Source organism: Saccopteryx leptura, chromosome 3, assembly GCF_036850995.1.
Source record: "Saccopteryx leptura isolate mSacLep1 chromosome 3, mSacLep1_pri_phased_curated, whole genome shotgun sequence".
Lineage (NCBI taxonomy): Eukaryota > Metazoa > Chordata > Mammalia > Chiroptera > Emballonuridae > Saccopteryx > Saccopteryx leptura.
The window spans coordinates 320,814,211-320,835,390 of record NC_089505.1 but is presented as its reverse complement, the minus strand read 5'-3'; the positions used below and the strand labels follow the sequence as shown (position 1 = coordinate 320,835,390).

Here is a 21,180-nt window from a genome sequence, read left to right as displayed (position 1 = left end):
GACTGTTTATTCTTTTCTAGTATGTATAAAATATTCAAGGATAGACCATATGTTGGGCCACAAAAATAACCTCAAAAAATTCTAAAAGACAAATTATATCAGGCATGTTCTTTGACCATAAGGCTCTGAAATTAGAATTCAACTTTAAAAAAAAGAAGAAACCCATAAAAATGTGGATATAAGCCCTGGCTGGTAGCTTAGCTCAATCGTTTAGAGCATTGTACCAAAACGACAAGATTGCAGGTTAGATCCCCGGTCAGAGCACATTCGGGAAGCAACCAATGAATGTATGACTGAGTGGAACAACAAATGAATGTTTCCATTCTATCTTCCACCTTTTCTCTCTCTTCCCTCCTCTCTCTGACTCTAAAAACATAAATAAATAAAGTAATAATAATAATAATAATAATAATAATATTGAAAAAGCTCTGCCAGATAGCTTGATTGGTTGGAGTGTTGTCCCAGAGTGGGGAGGTTGCCAGTTCAATTCCCAGGTCAGGGAACATACAGGAGCAGCTCAATGTTCTTAGCTCTCTCTTCATGCCTCTCTTTCAAAAAAAAAAAGTGGAAATTAACAAACTTCAAAAATATGACTGGGTCAAAGAAGAAATAAAAGATGATATCAAAAAATATATACGACAAACAAGAATGACAACATGACATATCAAAACTTCTGGGATGCAGCAAAAGCAGTAATAAGAAGGAAGTTTATATCATTACAGGCTTATATCAAGAAACAAGAGTGATTCCAAATAAACAACCTAACATTACATCTTAAAGGGCTAGAAAAATAAGAACAAAGGCAAGCCAAAGTCAGCAGAAGAAAGAAAATAATAAAAATTAGAGCAGAACTAACTGAAATAGAGAACAACAACAAAAATCTATAGAAAAATGAATACAACAAAGAGCTGGTTCTTTAAAGATCAATAAAATTGAAAACCCCTGCCTAAACTCACTAAGAAACAAAAGAGAAGGGACTTATAAAAACAAAATTAGAAATGAAAGAGGAGAAATTACCAGACTTCATAGGTATAAAAAGGATCTATACTAGAATTACATGAAAGATTATATGTCACCAAATTTAACAGTCTACAAGAAATGGATAAAACTATACAATCTTCATAGACAGAGTCAGAATGAAGTGGAAAACCTAAATAGACCCAGAAGCAGGGAAGAAATAGAAACAGTTACCAAAAACCTCCCCCAAAATAAAAGTCAAGGGCCAGATGGCTGCACTAGTAAATTCTATCAAACATTCAAAGAAGATCTGATACCTATCCTTCTCAAAGTCTTCCAAATAATAGAAGAAGCAATATTCCCTAACACATTTTATGAGACCAACATAACCCTCACTCCAAAAACTTAGCAAGGACAAAACAAAAAAAGAAAACTACAGACCAAAATCTCTAATGAATACAGATGCAAAAATCCTAAACAAAATTCTGGCAAATCGAATACAATACACTAAAAAATAATACATCAGGATCAAGTGGGATTCAGTCCAGGACCACAAAGATGGTTCATGTTGTAGTAATATAATGTTATAGTAATTAAATATATAGAAATATAAAAGACAAAAATATGGAAGATATATAAAAGTAATTAAGATATATTAAAAATAATTAAGGAAATTAAATAGTTATGCCATCTGGATTGGAATATAGTGGGTGCAGATGTGATAAACAGACTCTTTCAAGCAGGGCCCAGTTAGTGTGTGTTTGAAGTTATACACAGATAAGAAGTGGCTTGATGTCATAACTTTGTAAATTAACGTAAATAAGAACATCTTAAAAAGTGGTTTGATGTAACATTTCAGTAGATTAACATAAAAGGGGTTTCCTGTGAGGAACTCCCAAAAAGGTGGGTTGAGGTGATAATCCTGTAGATTGACACCTGTTAGAAGCTGTTGGCCAGAAAAGGTACTAAAGCTGAGGGGCCCCGTGCTGCAGTAGTCGCCCAGACTCCAGCGTGAACATGGACTGTCTCCACGCCGCTCTGACCAAAGATAGCCGAGAGGAGCACGCCAATGGGGCCCCCTTAAGCTGTTCCCAGGCACGCCAAAAGGATTTGTGAGTAATAAATTGCCTGTGTGATTACTGCAACTAACTCTGTGTGTGAGTCTCGTGCTTTTCCTCTGGTGGCAGTTAGTGTCAGCACTGATTAGTAGCATCTTTATAGCCACCTCAACAGTAGTCTCAAAGAGGCTGCCAGCCTGCTAATAAGCAAGAGTCCCACTGAACAGGGAAGTCGAATCAGGGAAACCTGGTCAACGTAGAGCTTGGGCTCTACTGGGACATTCAACATACATAAATTGATCAGTGTAATACACCACCAACAAAATAAAGGACAAAAATAATATGGTCCTATCAATAGATGCAGAAAAGGCATTCAATAAGATACAACATCCATTTATATTTAAAACACTCAATAAAATGGATATAGCAGTAAAGTACCTCAACATAATAAAGGCCATCTATGACAAACCAGCAGCTCATATACCAAATGATGAAAAACTGAAGGCTTATCCTCTAAACTCAGGAACAAGACAGGGCTGGTCACTTTCTCCACTCTTATTCAACAGTGTTAGCCAGAGCAATCAGGCAAGAGAAAGAAATAAAAGGCTTCCATATAGAGAAAGAAGAAGTAATGATATTACTTTTTGAAGATGACATGATCTTGTATATAGAAAACCCCAAAGACTCCACCAAAAAACTATTACAAACAACAAACCAATACAGTTAGGTTGCAGGATACAAAATCAACATACAAAAGTCTATAGCTTTCCTATACACCAACAATGAAACATCAGATAAAGAACTGGGAAAATACAATTCCTTTTACAATTGCAACAACAGAAAATTCCTATGAATAAACTTAACAAAGGATGTGATGGACCTATATACTAAAACTACAAAGCATTACCGAAAGAAATTGAAAAAAAAATACAACGAAATGGAAAAAATATTTCATGTTCATGGATCAGAAGAATTAACATAGTTAAAATGGCCATATTACCCAAAGCAGTATACAAATTTAATACAATCTCCATCAAAATCCCAATGTCATTTTTTTACAGAAATAGAACAAAAAAATCATCAGGTTTGTAAAGAACCATAAAAACCCCGAGTAGCCAAAGCAATTCTGAGTAAAAAGAATGAAGCCGGGGGTATCATACTACCTCACTTCAAATCATACTAGAGTCACGATAATCAAAATTGCATATTACCAGGGAAACAGACAGACCAATGGACCAGAATCGAGAGCCCAGAAATAAAACCACATATACATGGACAAATAATCTTCAACAAAGAAGCCAAACACATAAAATGGAGAAAAGAAAGCCTCTTCAATAAATGGTGCTGGGAAAATTGGAAAGCCACATGCGAAAGAATGAAACATGACTACACTTTGTTCCCATGCACAAAAATTAATTCAAAATGGATCAAAGACCTAAATACAAGATCTGAAACAACAAATTACATAGAAGAAAATATACAAGCAACAAATAAGCAAACAATCCCATTTTTTTAAAAAAAATGGGGAGAAGACCTGAACAGATGTTTCTTCCAAGAAGACATTTGGAAAAACAGGTATTTTAACTTAAAAATATAACTAATATATAGAAAAGGATAGGCAGATATACAGGGGGTCCTCGGGTTATACCAGTCTCAACATACGATGTTACTAGTTTATTACACTCACTCCCACAAAAACTTAAAATAATACCACTTAGCGTCGTACTTACGGACTAAATGGTGAACTAGTTTGCACACAGAGGAATATGCAGTATTCTTTTTCTGTGGCTTAGTTGTATTTTTATGTTCTAGATTATGATTTTAGAACTGTGTTAGGATATATGTAAGTGTCTTAGGCTAAGGTGTGTCTCAACTTCCACCAAAATTCAGGTTACATCACTGTCGTCTTTATGAATAGAAAAAAGCCATGCGCTAAGAGGAAAGAGACTTGCTTTCTGTGACATGTTTTGTTAAGTGGATTACACTTCACCAAATTTTTAATGTGCCCACAATCTTAACATACTCATGAAAACTAGATGTAGGAGACACTTAGCCAAATTCATTTTCAATGCAGAAGTAGTTTTAAGCAAACATATTATGTCATAGAATTGTATCATCATACTTTTAAATATGGAACCAAACAAAGCAGCCAAAAATTTTTAGAAATTTAACTCAATTAAGAAACCAGTAAAAATATTACTAAATCCAATACTGTTAGTATAGGTAGCTAGATATCAGTAAGAGAAAAGGAAACAAAACTGGCTAAGTTTAATTAAGTCAGAAGCTATAGCTTCATACACAACCCAAGGGACAGCTGCATCTTTTACCCTCGAGACCTAATCCCCAAAGTGGGCAGAAAAGATATGTTACCAGCCATTAGCCTGGATACTAACAGAGTAATAAAAACAACAGGTGAAATTCCTCTGTTGGGCACATGCCTAGTAAAAGCCAAGATGGATGCAGCAGAATGGCCTTTCTACTATGAGGCATGTGCAGTAGAAACCAAGATGGCACCATAAAGGCCTGTCTGTCCAGGCTAGGAAAAGGATTGAATTGGATAAAGCACACAGTGCCCTGGAAGATCTAGGAAATGGACTGGTTAGGGGGAGGGCCCAACATCAGCCCATGAATGAATGGGAAGTTGATTGTTTAGTTTGTACAAGTGCCTACCCCTCCCCAGCCCAAGATAATACAATCAAACTAACAAAGGAAAACTCCCTTCCTCCCTCTCTCTTTCCACCTTTCTCCTTTCCTCCCTCTCTCCCTCCCATGAGCACACATGACTTCCTGAACTCACATCTCTCTCCTGGGGCTGGCAGCCACATGGCTCCAACCTGGGATCCAAGAGCCAGCCTAGATACAATAACACAGCACCAGCAGCCAAAGTGCAGCCAGAAGACTATGCTAGTCTAACAAGGACAAAGGCTGAAGTAGACTAAGTTGTGGCATGGCACAGAATTTCTGGACAATGGCCCTACTGCTGGGCTTAATGAATACAAGGCTGGACTTTTTATACAGCAGGATGGACAGAACTGAGATCTCAGGAAACTGGGAGCAACCTTCTATTTCTAGCCCAATAAATCTTACCACAGCACCTCAACCTACCATGTGTGGCCCCCAGAGATGCTTTTCTTGCAACTCTGTGAAAGATCCCAGTTTCAACCAGCAACAAATACCACTACTGTACTAATATAGAAGGTTTTTCTACTTTTACTTCAGTGTTTTTGTTCTGTCCCTTATATGATTACAAATACTTATTGCGGGGCTACTATAAGCCAAATATTCATTTAACCAAAATACTCATTTTCTCCAGAGGCATTAACATATGAGCATATGTAAAGTCAAATGACAGACTTAAAGAAACATTACTATTACCAGACACATGAACAAACTGAAGCATGAAGAGGGTAAGCAACTTGCCAACCCACGGGCACAGCAAACCTGACTTCCTCTGTATATACCAGGCACTCACACAACCAACCTGCATGTACACATTCTTTGTAGTAACTGATGCCAAGCATGATCTGACTAAATTGTGAAGAAACAAGAATTCCACCTCCCTTCCAACTATTCAGCTTTCTAGCCCACTGCAATTCATCCAAAGTTAATCCCCATGTAGGAAGGGAGCAAAAATGATAAATTATAGGTATTTAAATATCAACAGGCTTCTTCTATATTTGGGAGTGAGACTAGTTTAATTTATACTTTTTTCTTAATATTTTTCTATATCTTATTTTTTAACCACAACACCATATTATTTTTTTATTAATTTTAATGGGGTGACATTGATTAATTAGGGTACATAGATTCAGAGAAAACATCTCCAGGTTATTTTGACATTTGATTATGTTGTATACCCATCACCCAAAGTCAAATTGTTTTTATACCATATTATTTTTATAAAAAGGAAAAAAAATCGAACTATTTTCATTTTCTTAAATGGTAGGGCTTAATAAGGAATAGAAGGGTTTAATAAAATAAAGGTTCCTGTAACTACAACAGGGCAGAAAGTTGGAAAGACAAGGGAGAAACTCAAAACAAAAACAAATAGGAGTATTAAGCCTTCAGAAAATAAATATATCAACTTGAAAAGATGTGACCATAGTGAATAAAATTTAAAAGCATAATCAGCTCTTACTCATGCTCCATCAAGTAGGCACAGCACACAATAAGTAGCAAAAGTAGGTCTGACGGAGCCTTATTTAAAGGCACTCAGCTTTGGTGGGCAACATCCCATTAAGTATGAAAACAAGTTAAGGTGAGTCAGTAACAACAGGACAGGTGAAAGTTTGGGTTGGTCCCACTAGATCAATGCCCTGAATGGTAACAGAGATCAGCAAAGCAAAAACTCCATTTACAGAGCAAGTCTGTTCCTTCAGAAAGAAATGGCCACAAATACCAAGATTGTCATCAAGAGCCAGACTTACATGCTCCATTTATTCCTTTAACATTCACTTTAGAATGGGGGTGGGGGACAAAGGGGCAATAATAAGGTGACCAACTTTTTTACAATGAAAAGGAGGACAAAAATAAATTGAAGAAAACAATATCGTAAATAAAAGAAACATTTTATTCATTGGAACAATAATACACTATAATATAATAAATGTGTAATAAAAACATTTGTAATATTTTATATTGTAATTATGCTTACATGCCTATTAATTTTTAATAATAATTGTAAGAAAAAAGTACTGATTTAGATACAAATAGGTCACATCACACACAATGGATCGACTCTGCACCAATCAAATACGGACATTTACAGATTAGTCTTCCAATATCAAAAAGGAGGACATGTAGGAGGACACTTTTCAAGGGAGGACGGAACTTACAAAAGAAGGACTGACCTCCCTAAAGGAGGACAATTGGTCACCTTAGCAATAATCAATCCTTCTACAAGAACAAATTACTGACAATTCCAGAAAATCCTTTTTTCCTTGCTAACATTTATCAACCTCTCTCCACCTTTGTACTTCTAAAACTCCTATGCATCTTTCAAAAACCTCTTTAAGCCTTTACTCTGAAGCTTTTCCTAAAACCCCTTATTCTGTCTTATATTTCTTTTACTCTTGTATAATATTTACCATTGCAGGGTACTGACATTTATTTACATATTCTGTTTTTATTAAACAAGCTCTTCGATGTTAAGCTATATCTTGGGAATCTGTGTTCCCTATGATTATCTTAACAGAACTGGAATGTAAAGGGGATTCAAAACTTGTTTGTGAATTAAACTGAACTCGAGCAACAGGAGACTATCAAAAGCTACGATTCTAGAATTTTCATCTTTGCTAAATAAATGACAAAATGGATAATGAAACACTCAAGTAGAAGAAAAAGTACATTCAGCTTAGCTACTAAAATATTTCAGTCTCATTAATACAAGCAATTCTGACTTGAGGTTTGATTACTACTTTACCTGGACAAGACTTAAATTCACGTCATGCAGTTTGCTAAAGAAAACTAATGGCATAAAAAGAGAGGTACATTTATCTATTTATTCACAGTAAACCTCTCAAAGGCTACAGAACAATTTTTACATGGGAAAAAAAGTTACATTTTATAAATAAGGAATATAAAAACCAAATCTAATACACAGAACATGGTCAGCAGCTGACTGGCATTTATCATATCTAGCAATCCACACTTCCATTTCACTTTCCACTTTTTCAATGAAATTTATACTGAACTTCACTTCTTAATGCGTTCAGTCACTCATTTAACACTTGTTAGGTAACTAGGAAAAACATGGAAGTATGATGCTTTCACAGCTGGTATATTCAGGAAAGGTTTCTCAATTCTTTTGTCACATGACTTATGATTATCTTTTTCAAGGTTTTCTCTCCTTCTAATGCCACTGGTCAAGGTTCCTGAGAAAACGCTCCCTCCCCCCCAAAAAAAGGAGATGCCAGAGTGGTGAAGAAGATGGCTTTGGAGCCATGCAAACCTCACTAAAATTCCAATTCTATCACTTACTAACTGAGGAATTAAATCTCCAAGTCTTGGTTTCCTCAACTATAAAATAAACAGTATCTACTGGATTATCATGAAGATTTAACTAGGGAAATGGAAAAAAATCACTCAATAAGTCAAAGAAAGTTTAGTATAATGATTAAGAGCATTAGTCAGACTACCTGAGTCTGAATTCAAGCTCTGCTGCTTCCTGACTATGTTGGCAAATTACTTCACCTCTTGTGGCCTCATACCCAATGCATGGAGTTCTGGGAGATTAAATGCATAATACATTGAAAGCAATTAAAATAGTGCCTGACATGGAATAAACTCTCAATAAACATTAGTTATTACTATTATTATTAACTACAAACATCTAGAAAAGCATTATTATACATCAAATTTTAAAAATTAAAATGTGGCAAATGTTAATAAGCAATTTATAGGAGAAATATGTGGCTGATAAAAATAGTAAGAGATGTTCAGCTTCACTAATTATTTAACAGCAGGCAAATTTATAATTGATTTCCTTTTTCACGTAATTTTTTGTAACAATTTAGTAAATCCCTGAAAACAAGCAGTTGACTGTTAATAATCAGCTCAATTCACCAGGTCCGGTCAGAGCCAGGAGAGTCACCCAGGGGTATCCCAGTAACCCAACCCACCTGCTGCACAAGGCCAGGGCTGGCTGTGAGCCAGCAAGGAGACACCTGTGGCAAGCAGGGGCATTCAAATTCTACTGTCAGCTCCTACTTGCTGAGGGAAAGGAGTGTGGGGGAGGGACAGAAACATTAGACTAACGAGAGACTGCCAAGTGTTGAAAACTGTTCCATAATTATACTGAAATGTGGGGAAAATAGATATGGTAAAAAATAAACTTTCAATATAAAACTTTCTCAAGTGACTAAACCTCTAATGGATTTCCGACCCTACTATCTCCATCCAGTGGTAGAAGGGAAGAAAAAAAAAGTTTCAATTCCATCTCTATAACTATGTCCAACAGGAGTGGACAAATTCATCAAAGTGGACAAATACAAAAGAAACTAAAAACATCCTACCATGCCCATCAATAGAACACTGGTTAAATAAACCACTTTATATCAACATGGCAGAATACAGCCATTAAAAAAAATACTGAAGATCTACACATATAAAAATGAAAACATACTTATTATATATTGTTAAGAATAAAGTTATAGAACAATATTTATATTATGTAATTTTTATTTTCTAATACAAACTTACACATCTATTTATATATTTATCACTATGTGCTTAGAAAAATGAGAAAGATGTTAGTGACTATATTTGGCAAATGCAATGTTAATGCTATTTAAATATTTGCAATATATCTTTCTACTTTTTATTTTTGATTTTTTGGTTTTTATTTTAGAAAAGGATAATAACAAACTCTAGTTAAAAGCAGATTCTGGGGCCAATAACTTGGATTTGCATGTCCACCCCATGTATTTATGGTTGCCCTCAGAAATGCTAGTCAGTACAAAATCTGAAATACAATTACTACAGTAAGGGCCCCAAAAGAGAAAAGCCTCAATAATAGTCTCTTGGAACACTCTTCAACAGAGAGACTTCCCTTTTTTTAATTGAGTTTATTGGGGTGACACTGGTTAACAAAACCGTACAGATTTCAAGTGTATAACTCAACAAAACATCATCTGCATACTGCACCATGCACCCATGTCCCAAAGTCAAGTTTCCTTTTGTCCCTATTTATACCACCTTTGTCCTCTTTCACCCCCTTTCTTCCCTTCCCTCTGGCAAGACTAGCCCCATATTGCTGTGTCCATGTGTTATATAATATCAAAAAAATTAAAGAACTTCTTCTGAATCTGAATATAATGTAATTACATTTTCTTTCAAGCATTCTATAATTTATACATTTCATCCATGCAAATGGTTTCCTCCCACCTGTCACATTCCCACATGGCATAAATACAAATTAGTGGTTTTATTACTCTGTTCACCAATACTTTCATAACTACATGAAGAACAAGTACCTTTATCCCACCTGCCAAAAGTCCACAAACACACTCCACAGTGAAAATGTCATACATCCACCATAAAAAAAAAAATCACAAAACACTTACACGGAATGCTGCAAGGATGATTCTTGTCACTTTCTCTTTGACAGACTCTTGGAGGATGTCGGACAGAACAGGAATGATATTATAGCGCCGCAAGTGTTCACACATTTGAGGACTGAATGCCAGAAGCCATATTGAAAAAATCATTTGATATTGGAGTTGAAAGCCACATTTGTTACTCAAAACTCCCATTATGCTGAAAAAGAACACACATTAAGAAAACAGTTGATATGAGTATAACAAAAAAGGTTCTAATTCATTTTTTTTTTGCACTAATGGAACAAAATTATGTCAGTTTCTTTTCCATCACCAATAACAAGCTAGCTAGATCCCCACTCACAGAGGACCATTTGCAGCACAACCCTCTCTCCAAAAGTCACAGAAATTCAGCAAGCAGCAGCACTTGCTGCAGGGAAGCCATGAGAAAGGGAACACAGACTTGCAGTACAGCAGAAGGAACAGTACAAAACAATCTGACAGATATTAAATAAATAAAATCAACAGGACATGGTGACACAATGCATGTACATCACGGTGAAACCAGATGTTATATCAAGATTCTGAGTCTTGACAACCAAGAGGATCATGTATAGCTTTAAAAATATTTAGGAAACTCAGAGAAAAGAAGGAAAAAGTAATGCAAAAATCTACTATGAGTCTAAATTTGACACAGCCAGTCACTGATTTTGAGGGGTTAGAACTTCAAAAGTTTCTAGTTTAATTTCCCATTTTACTAACAAGAAAACTGGGAAAGCTAAATTAAAATCAAAGAGGTTACACCAAAGAAGAGTAGTAAGAAATGCCTCCTCATTCATGCAAGGCAAGAACAGAAACCATCAAATTAAGCCACTAAAAAATGACCAGAGTGGTTAAGGGAAACTAAAAACCTACAGACGTACAACACAAAGAACAAACTCTAATGTAAATTATGGACGTTAGTTAATAAGAACAGATCATTACTGGTTCATCAATGGAAACAAATGTAGCACACCAGTGCAATATGTTAATAATAAGGAAAACTATGAAAGGGCAGGTATATATGGAAACTCGCTACACTTTCAATTTTTCTGTCAACCTAAAAATGCTCTAAAAAATAAGTCTATTGCCTGACTGGTGGTGGCACAGTGGATAGAGCATTGACCTGGGACACTGAGGTCCCAGATTCAAAACCCAGAGGTCATCGGCTTGAGCGCAGGCTGAGCATGCGCTCATCTGGCTTGAGCATGGGATCATACCCATGATCCCATGGTCACTGATTTGAGCCCAAAGGTCACTGGCTTGAAGCCCAAGGTCACTGGCTTGAGCAAGGGGTCATTGGCTAGGATGGAGCCCCCTGGTCAAGGCACATAAGAGAAACAATTGATGGACAACTAAAAGTGCCACAAGTACAAGTTCTTGCTTCTCATTTCTCTCCTTTCCTGTCTGTGTCAGTCTCTCTTTCATACAAAAAAAATAAATAAAAGTCTATTAATATAAATAAATTTTAAATCTAATCTCATAATCTACAACTACTAACTTAGTGGAAGGTTTATATTTGCACCATTTCTCCATTTCTCTGATTTGTTTAGTTATAAAGTTGCTAAATTACCCTTATTTTTCTCATGCATGAATTCTCCCTTGATTTTTTTTCTATTTTGGTGGTTATGTAAGACTTGCATTTATTTACTACTGATGTCAGTATTTCAACAGCTGTAAAATCATGTAATTTTATTTTACTAATACCCCTAATACCTAATTTTCGTGGCTCTCTGATTCTTCCAGGTAAGCCTTCTACACTTTGTGATGCTGTGGCTGAGACTTCAAGCTACATATCTGCTTTACCAGCTGGTTCTGACAATAGGAGGTGCTACAGGTTGACTGAAAAGATGGAGAAAGAAGGAACTGTTTCATGTTGGCTTCCTGTTCCTGTGAATATCACTCAGCAGCATTTGTTCACCCTGGTAGCAACGGTTCTTTCCTGTGGCAGCAGCTGAATTCATTTTGCAACAGCTCTGGCAGAACAAACCTCACTGTGCACCCTCAGAGATTCCAGCACCAGCTGTCTGGTCCCTGACCTATGAGATCCCTGCTTTAAGCTCAGGGGCACAAGTCCTGGATGAGTAGTACTCCCCCCACCCATCTATGGTCTACTACAGCTTCTTGCAGCCTCTCCTTGAAGCATGTAAATTTAGAAATTGCAACCCCTTACAGTTTTCCCCAGCTTTAGGGGTATCTGCACTTGCTACCTTTCTGACGCTTGCGAGTCCTTTTTGTTTCCAGAACCCAAGTTAACAAATGTATACCTAGTTAGAAGTTCTTTACTAAATTATCTCTATTGAAATAAAATTTTTTAGCAGCCCTGTGGTAGAGCATCGGCCTGGCATGCAGGGGTCCCAGGTTCAATTCCCAGCCAGGGCACACGCCCATCTGCTTCTCCACCCCTCCCCCTCTCCTTCCTGTCTGTCTCTCTCTTCCCCTCCCGCAGCCGAGGCTCCACTGGAGCAAAGATGGCCCGGGCGCTGAGGATGGATCTGTGGCCTCTGCCTCAGGCACTAGAGTGGCTCTGGATGCAACAGAGCGACGCCCCAGAGGGGCAGAGCATCGCCCCCTGGTGGGCGTGCTGGGAGGATCCCAGTCAGGCGCATGTGGGAATCTGTCTGACTTCCTCCCCGTTTCCAGCTTCGGAAAAATGTAAAAAAAAAAAAAAAAAGATGTGGCATATATACACCATAGTATACTATTCAGCCATAAGACATGATGACATCGGATCACTTACAACAAAATGGTGGGATCTTGATAACATTGTGCGGAGTGAAATAAGTAAATCAGAAAAAAAAAAGAAATAAAATTTTTTATATAAGCAGAGAGGTTAAGGAGAGCTCAGGGCCAATACACTGTTCCTGAAACCAAGACAGAAAGATTTCAAAGGAAGGAGTGGTCAACAACAACAAACACCATAAAAACGTTTAAGAGTTTAAAATTGTCTACAATATAGATAATTCTACTTAAAAGAGAAGACTTCTATATCCAAATATTAACCACAGTAACCTAAATGAAGCAAAATAAAGCTCCTGTCTACCAGAACAAGGAAGAGATTCCCTTACAGGCAAGAGCCCTAATCTGAATACAGTACAGCATGAAGGGTATACTAAGGAGATGCACAGGAAATGAAGACCTGAGAGAAACCTAAATATAGCAATTTAATAAATGTGCGTTAAGCATCTATGTGGCAGGTACAATGCAAGGCATGGGGGGCATTATGGTGGGCAAAACAGACACTACGTGTGCTTTGGAGAAGCTTCAGCATCTAGTGCAATGAGAGGGAAGGGATTCCCAGAGGAGAGGCCCTTGAGCTGAGACCTGATACATGAGTGGGCATTAATCACCATTTAGGTCTCTGCTATGCCTCTCAATTTAGTGAGTTTAGAGTTTCTGTTAAAGTTACCGAAAAAGTTACTAAGTGATGCTGTATAAATCTAAGTGCTACCTTTCTTAGTTATTTAATACTGTTTCCCAACTAGATTGTAAATTTCTTAGTGGAAAGGACCATGTATGTTACTTTGTTTTCCCCATAATAAATAGTATATTATGCAGAGAACTCAAAAAATACAAACAGTTGTCAGTCAAAAATCAGAAGGAAGACTAAGGCCCATTAGACCAAAAAACTATTCAGTGTTCTGTTTTGTTTTTTAATTAAGGTTTCTTAAAATAGCAAGCGAATGCAGGGAGTGGGGAGACAAAGCAGCTAGTTTACTGGCTGACTTGTACACTTTCTGCTAGCTGCTGCTCTTCAGTCCCATGAGCACCTCACACCTCACCCCTCACCACGCAACATCACCCAATAATGTAATATTTTGATGTTTTAAAAAATAAGTCTTACCTTTCACTCATATGCTTACTTATATTTTCAAAATACTTCAAATGTTGGGGTATAAATGTTCATAATTGCCAGCTGAACTTGAAGAGGCAATTAACCCAGCAAAAGCCCCCCTTTTAGCTCCAGTATTTAAAAAAATCAATGTTAATATTTAGACTTCTAGTGAAGTCAACATTACATAAGACAAAGGAAAGTATATTTTTATTCTTACACAGGTACACAAACATTCAGAAATAGTATTGCATCATTCACGTAATAGGCTTTTTAACTGAAAAAGAAAGAAAATTGTATGGATAGAAAAATACTGAGGTTTTCCAAACATTGGCTCTCTTCTACTTTCTTCAAACAAGCTACACTCAACAATTTTTCTTCCTCACATGATCCCCCCTTGTGATTTGAGGAGTACCAGAAAGAAAGAAGAAAAAAAAAACTTTCAATCCTAAAGAAGAGAAATGGGAAAGTACCACTTGTTTTATTTCTTTAAAATAAAAAAGATTAAATGACTTCTAAATTGCTATACTATTGGTGAGTTAACATATTATACCTCTATTAATGCCTATTCCCAACCTACAGGTCTCTCTGATCACTGCTAATCTTGTTTGCAGTGATTACCATATCAAAACATGTAGGATGAACACAGAATATTCTAGATCATATTTATCTGTTCTTGTTGCCAAAACGAATAGTTAATATTCTCCAAACTACTGCCAGTAATCACAACAGCAGCAGCATTTAGTTAGCTTCAGTACATCATCAAAGTCTATTAAACTAAACTTTGGTATTTGCGTTTTTTGAGCAAATATAATTATCTGTAGAAATTGCTGTTTCATGACTTTTATTCTTTTACCAGTCTCCCAAAAAAGAAAAAAAATCTACTTTTTGTTTAATAGAATAAAATGTAATTTATTTTGTAATTCTCACAGACGTCTTTTAAACTTAAGACAGATCATGAAATCTTAGGGATTTTATGTTATCTATAATTTGAAGATTTACACTATTTCATCATGTTACACATTCTTTGATCAATATTTATTCATTATTCCCAACTATGCTAAAAAAATTAAAGGCTAAAATAATAAGAAAACTAAAGATTAATGGAATTGCCTTGAAAAATAATGTAATAGTAAAATAAATAATTAGCCTTTCTTACCGTATTGCCCAAAATATTGCATCATTTTTTAAGAATGTAAATAGACTAGAAACACCATCTTTGTAGTCTACCTTTTATTAGCATCATCGTCCTGTTTCTGCTATCCGTAGAAAGGTCTGCCTACAAAACTGGCTCTTAGCTGGCTTCTGGGAACTGAACTGGTAAACAGTTCCCTACATCAATACAGAACTTTTCCTGAATGATAAGGTGCTCACTGTAGCTAAAATGTTTGCACAAACAATATGTTTATGCTGAACACCTGCTTTCCTTTTGGTGTCTGAAACACTGTGGCATGCTAAGCAGAGGATGCCTACCTGGCCATCCTGCAGTATAAACTGTGAGCATGCAGTCCCTACGGGTTTCCTGGGCAGAAACCTCACACAAATGTTTTTACATTTTCATTGCTAGAGGAAAGTGTGCTGAGCCACTCCCTTATGCAGGGGAGAGAACGTAAGGAAGCTTCACATGGATTCCTCCAGACTCAGCCTGTGTCTCTGCTCCCATGGTCCAACCGTATATGTACCCATCTCTACTCTGTCTCTGTTATAAATCTCAGCTGTGAGAACTAAATGCTGAGTCCCCTAACTCCCTCTGTTGAGTTTCCTGACACAGTGGGAACACAGCTGAGAATTCAGAACTTGTTATTTTTGGCCCTTAATGACAATAAGCTGAGGAAGGCATTTTACAATTATTAGATGAATCAGAAGTTGAAAGCAAAGAGACAGACAGTATTCCATTCTCTAACAATGGTGATGAAACTGGTCACATCTGTGAGTCTTCAGATAACTATATCATAAATTCATTTTCTCAAATTCAAGAATTAATGAATAAGCAATATATTTCAAAGGACAAAAAGGAAATATGGTATTATCACATAGTTAGCTATTCAACATGAAAGATCTCAACACGCTATTTTGCAATAAGAATCTGGACCATTCCATTTTGCTAAAAGAACATGTGAGGGTTTTCTTTCATCTTTTATGATGTTTGTGCACCAAAATTCACTTAATACAAAGAGGTATACTATACAAAAATTCTTATTAAAATTTCTAATGGTTGTTTTCACTCTCTTTATTCTTAATTCTATTAATTATGTATAAAATAACTAAATATATATTTTACAAAGGCTCTAGATAGCAAGTGGTGATGACTATTTATTCTTACATACTGAGGGTTAAATAAAGTAAAAACAGATTGAAATTTTGCATCTTAATACAAGATTACTAATCTGTTGAGTCAGTGGTCACTGAGTGGTTCATGACAATTCAAATGCAATTCATAGGAACAGCCACTTGCAGAAGTAACCCACCCTAAGAAACTTCATGCAAATACTGCCTCAGAAGATCTAGGGTATTTGGTCCCTTTGGCAGGAATAGCCCTACACTGCTGAGAGGATGCATCAGCCTAGTCTGATGACACAGCACCAAGATCATTCAGTCAACATTTCTTGCTCTGAAGCCTTGCTCACCAAGCAACCATCTGTTGATAAACTAACTTCCTATATAGGTTTTCCAGACAGAAACAATGTCTTCACTAACTTAAAAAAGTATCTGGTTAAGCCTGACCTGTGGTGACACAGTGGATAAGGCATAAATCTGGAAAGCTGAGGCTGCCAGTTTGAGACCCCAAGCTTGCCAGGTCAAGGCACATATAAGAAACAACTGAGAGCCACTGCTTCCCATTCCTCCCTCCCCACAGCCTTTCTAAAATCAATAAATAAAATCTTTTTTAAAAAAAGCATCTGGTAAAGAACAGTGAGTTCTCTCATATGAATAAACTGGCCTTCTGGAAGTAAAAAAGGATTTCATTTGTTTGTTTTGGGTTGGGGCTTCTTTGTATGAATATGTTTGTTAAACCTCAGAAAGCATCTCCTCACACTTTCTGAACCTGCAAATGAGAACCCCACAAAGAATGTACTAATTATGTAGCATTACAAAGAATGGTTTGTTTCACTCCTTTCTGCACAAGACCTTTTCTGATTTTTGTCTTTATTTACCACAAGATATTTTTATAACTCCTTTTCTATTATGAGTATTTGGAATTTGTTCTATCAAGATTAGGTTTTTAGGACTCCTTAGCCTCTTGTACTGGCATAGACCAAGCAAGGGAAAGGGAAAATATTCTATATGCTAGTTATTAGTTATTGACTTCTATGAAGGTTAGCATATCCACTGTTAAACAGATATAGAAAAATTAAAATACTTCCTTTGGATGATTAATGCTATTAATTTCTTTGCAAAAGTCAAGGATAGATGCTTTTAAATGTTCTACATCAAAAGTAAAAGGGCACTCACCAGTTTACCCCATCTGCTTCTACCCAGGCAAAGCGGTACTCATTGACCCGAAGCATCAGCTGCAGACACCCGGCAACACACTGCACATACTGAGAGCTCTACACAAAAAGAAGTACAAGGTTTTAAGATTGGAAAGCATTTAAAGTCATGAGACTGCACATACACAAAAAGTCTGGATTTTCACTAGCGTTTCTTATCATCAGAAAATTCACAAGTCCCTAACATTTTTTTCGAAAGACAATTCTCATTTTTGCTTTTCTCTCTCCTTCTTAGAAACAAGGCTGATTTTTCTCCGCCAAATTAAACCTACACAGTTCAAAACTGCTTAATACACATAGATAGTTAGGAAAATGAACAAAGTAATTGTATCTTTGATATGGTTTTATAATTACTTTACAATGTTTCATTTCCCCTGAACAGAGGGACTACTATATGGATACTACTACTCTTCATAATTATAGACATATCCAAAAATGATAAAATTAAAGAGATAAAAGTGTATGCTTTGAGACAGGCCTATATTTGAATGATCTTGGTCAAGTTACTGAACCTTTCTAATATTCAATATCTACATCCTTAAAGAGGATGACATCTCTAAGCACTCTTAAAAGGTATTGTTAGAACTAAGTAAAGTTATTCATTTAGCATACAGTTAGACATTTCACAGAAAATCAATAAATGAGAATCTTAAAAATAAAAAACAGCAAATAAAAAGTCTAAACACTTGAAAAAAAGACTATAATTTTTAAAAACTATTAGTTCAAAACCACTGTCTTAGAGAAATACGATTAAATATGAAACTAGAAATGAACGGGAATAGAATCCCCAGGGATTTGCACAGATTCCTCCATTTTAGCAAAGCTAGTAGTAAAACACCTGGCCTGGGCTAGAAATGGAGACACAAAAGGTAATTTCAGACTCTAGCCTTAAAGAACATGCTTTAAAAAAAAATGACAGGAAAAAAGGACTCACGGATGGACTATAAATTCACAGCACCTAATATACACAATGCTCTGTATTTTAATTTAAACAAGGTTTATTAAAACCTAACACTTCAAAGAAACTCCAGGCACTCAAATACAAAAAACACAATAGTATCAGTATACTTGGAAGAATAATCAAAAGTTATCAAGAAAAGGTTATTTTAGATTTTACCTAGAAAGTAGTGAACATAGTTGCCCCAAAGCACAAGAGATCCAATAATATAATTTGCCTAAAAACTCAAAATATTAGCAGAGATTAATGACCAAAATATTTTTAAATTTTCAGCTCTAAAACAATCTTCCATAATGGAAAAAAAAAGTCATTTTTCCAATTAAGTCAGCAGGTAGTAATCCTCTGTGAAAGAGGAAATTTCATCTTTCTTCTTCAGAGACAGACTAAGCAAGGTTTCTAGATATCATCAATAAAAAGGCAACCTATGGTAGGTATTCTCTCCTCTTCCATTTATCAACAATTTCCTCTCAACACAAAAGTTTCTTGGTTCACTGTCAGGTTTTTCTTTCCTGTATCAATTTACCACACTATTCTGAAATACATGACACATTTCAAATATGGACTCTTTATTGTTATTTATAGCTTCAAGATTCACATTACAAATGAGCATATAAAAGATGCTGGTTCTAAAACTGCACTCTCTCCTATTATATACTGTGAGGCAACCAAATACCATTCCAGAAATTCCTTTCAAAGTATATAGTAAAGGCAACACTGGTAAATGGTTGAATTATTATTGCCTTCAATAAACAAAGTAAATTGTATCACTTCATTGTCTTTCACTTACATTGTCTTATTAATCTCACATATAAATTATTTAATATTTTTAATAAAATAACCAGCCTTCAATCAATCTACCAGTCATCATCTCTAACACTACACAAAGGTAATTTAAAACTGTTACAGAATATCGTACAATCATGCAAAGCCATCAAGCAATGCTAGTCTGCTCTGCCATTCCCCAGAATCACTGTCACATATTCACCAATCTGCTTCTATCCTACTCTCTGCCCTCACTCAGTAGTATGAGGAAAAATAGGGACCATTAGTAAGAGATTCACTCACTTATCAACATCTCATTTCTCAAAATGAACTTCATTTACAGCCATTAACCCCTCTCTCTCAGCTAAGAGACAGGTAAACTTCTTCCTGCCCAAGACCCAATGCCCCAGCAAGGTCTGTATCTCATTTCTCCCACACAATGATCAATCAATCAGACTCCTCGCCTATATCTTCACTCTCTCTGCTTGATTACTTTCCTTTCCTCAGCCTCTAAATAACTCAATTCTTACCCATGTTTAAACTATCCCTAAACCTTATATCAATCTCCGCATTTTTCTTCCTCCATTGCAATACATGAAGGTTTCTTGAAAGAATTATTACCAAATTTTTACCTCTCTTATATCTATCTTACCACCCCACTTAACATGGCAAATGCTAAGATCACCAATGACCTTAAACTGCCAGTTCCAACAGTTACTTTCACCTGATAACCACACCTCTATCTCCAACTACTTACTGGAAAGCTCTTTCTCCATTCTTCCCTCAATCTGAATTGATCCACCAGCAGCTGCAAGTCTTAAATCAAATGTTAACTCCTCCAACCTGACCTGTGGTAGCACAATGAACAGAGCATCAAGCTGGGACACTGAGATCCCAGGTTCCAAACCCCAAGGTCACCAGCTAGAGCATGGGCTCATCCTTCTTGAGCGCAGGCTCACCAGCTTGAGTATAGGGTCCCTGGCTTGAGCCCAAGGTCTTTGGCTTGAGCTCAAGGTCACTGGCTTGGCTGGAGCCCCCCCAGCCCCCATCAAGGTACCTATGAGAAGCAATCAATAAACAACTAAAGTCACAGAACTATGAATTGACACTTCTCATCTCTCCCTGTCTGTCTGCCTATCTCTCTCTGTCTCTGTCTCACCAAAAAAAAAAGTTAACTCCTCCACTATGAAAGAAAAGCAAAAATATAACATAATGTTTAAGAACAAAGGCCCTAGTACCAGCCTGCCACATTCACCCACTTGCAAGTTATGTAAACTTGAATTAGCTTCCTACCCATAAAATGGGGACAACAGGGACAAATCCCATGGGGTACAGGTATAATTTCATAGTTAATGTATGAGTTTTCAATGGTACCTGTCATATAATATTCAACAATTGTTTGTTGCTGCATCTACTATTGTATTCCTATTTCTCCAGATGGAATGAATCCCTTTCACGGTACCACATATAAACCTCTATTCTTCGTGTGTGTGTGTGTGTAATTCCCATTAGGCCAGGGAGCAAAAGAGGAATTCTTTTTAATCACACCACTTAAGCACAATCCCTGGTAAATAACAGCACTTTAAAAATGCTTATTTACTAAATGAATAATTAATTACTCATTGCACTTGATCTTGTTTTTTTCTAATTTGCCATTTGGCTTTAGAAGGAAAGAAACAAACCTAAAATTTTAAAATACAGGGTGGGGCAAAAGTAGATTTACCGCTGTGAGTATGCAAAACACAATCTATTCTTGTATTATTATATGTATTAATTATTGTATTATTTTTCACAATGTAAACCGACTTTTTCCCCAATCTATTTTCTCCAAGTGAAATCATTTTTGTTTTCTGCCTAGAAGTTTCAAGACAAAATACAGAAACCCCCAAATTCCCATATCATTTCCCTTAAACTCTTTCCATAATTATATAAAAATGTACTACTATTCATCATATTATTCAATACAAACACTAACTTAATCTTTTCTACTACTATTCACCATATTATTCAATACAAACACTAACTTAATCTTTTCTTGCTGTATTAT

At 36.1% G+C, this 21,180-nt stretch overlaps 1 protein-coding gene across 2 annotated transcripts in view; it reads right to left on the bottom strand.

The window, feature by feature from the left end:
- ATP6V1H (ATPase H+ transporting V1 subunit H) overlaps positions 1 to 21,180 on the bottom strand; it is a 156,660-nt gene that overhangs the window by 102,105 nt on the left and 33,375 nt on the right. For both annotated transcript variants that reach the window (XM_066379060.1, XM_066379061.1), the window contains 2 exons: positions 17,376 to 17,473; positions 10,079 to 10,271 (listed from right to left, as the gene is read on the bottom strand). In XM_066379060.1, coding sequence (XP_066235157.1) covers positions 10,079 to 10,271; positions 17,376 to 17,473 — 291 coding nt within the window. The remainder of the gene's footprint in view (positions 1 to 10,078; positions 10,272 to 17,375; positions 17,474 to 21,180) is intronic.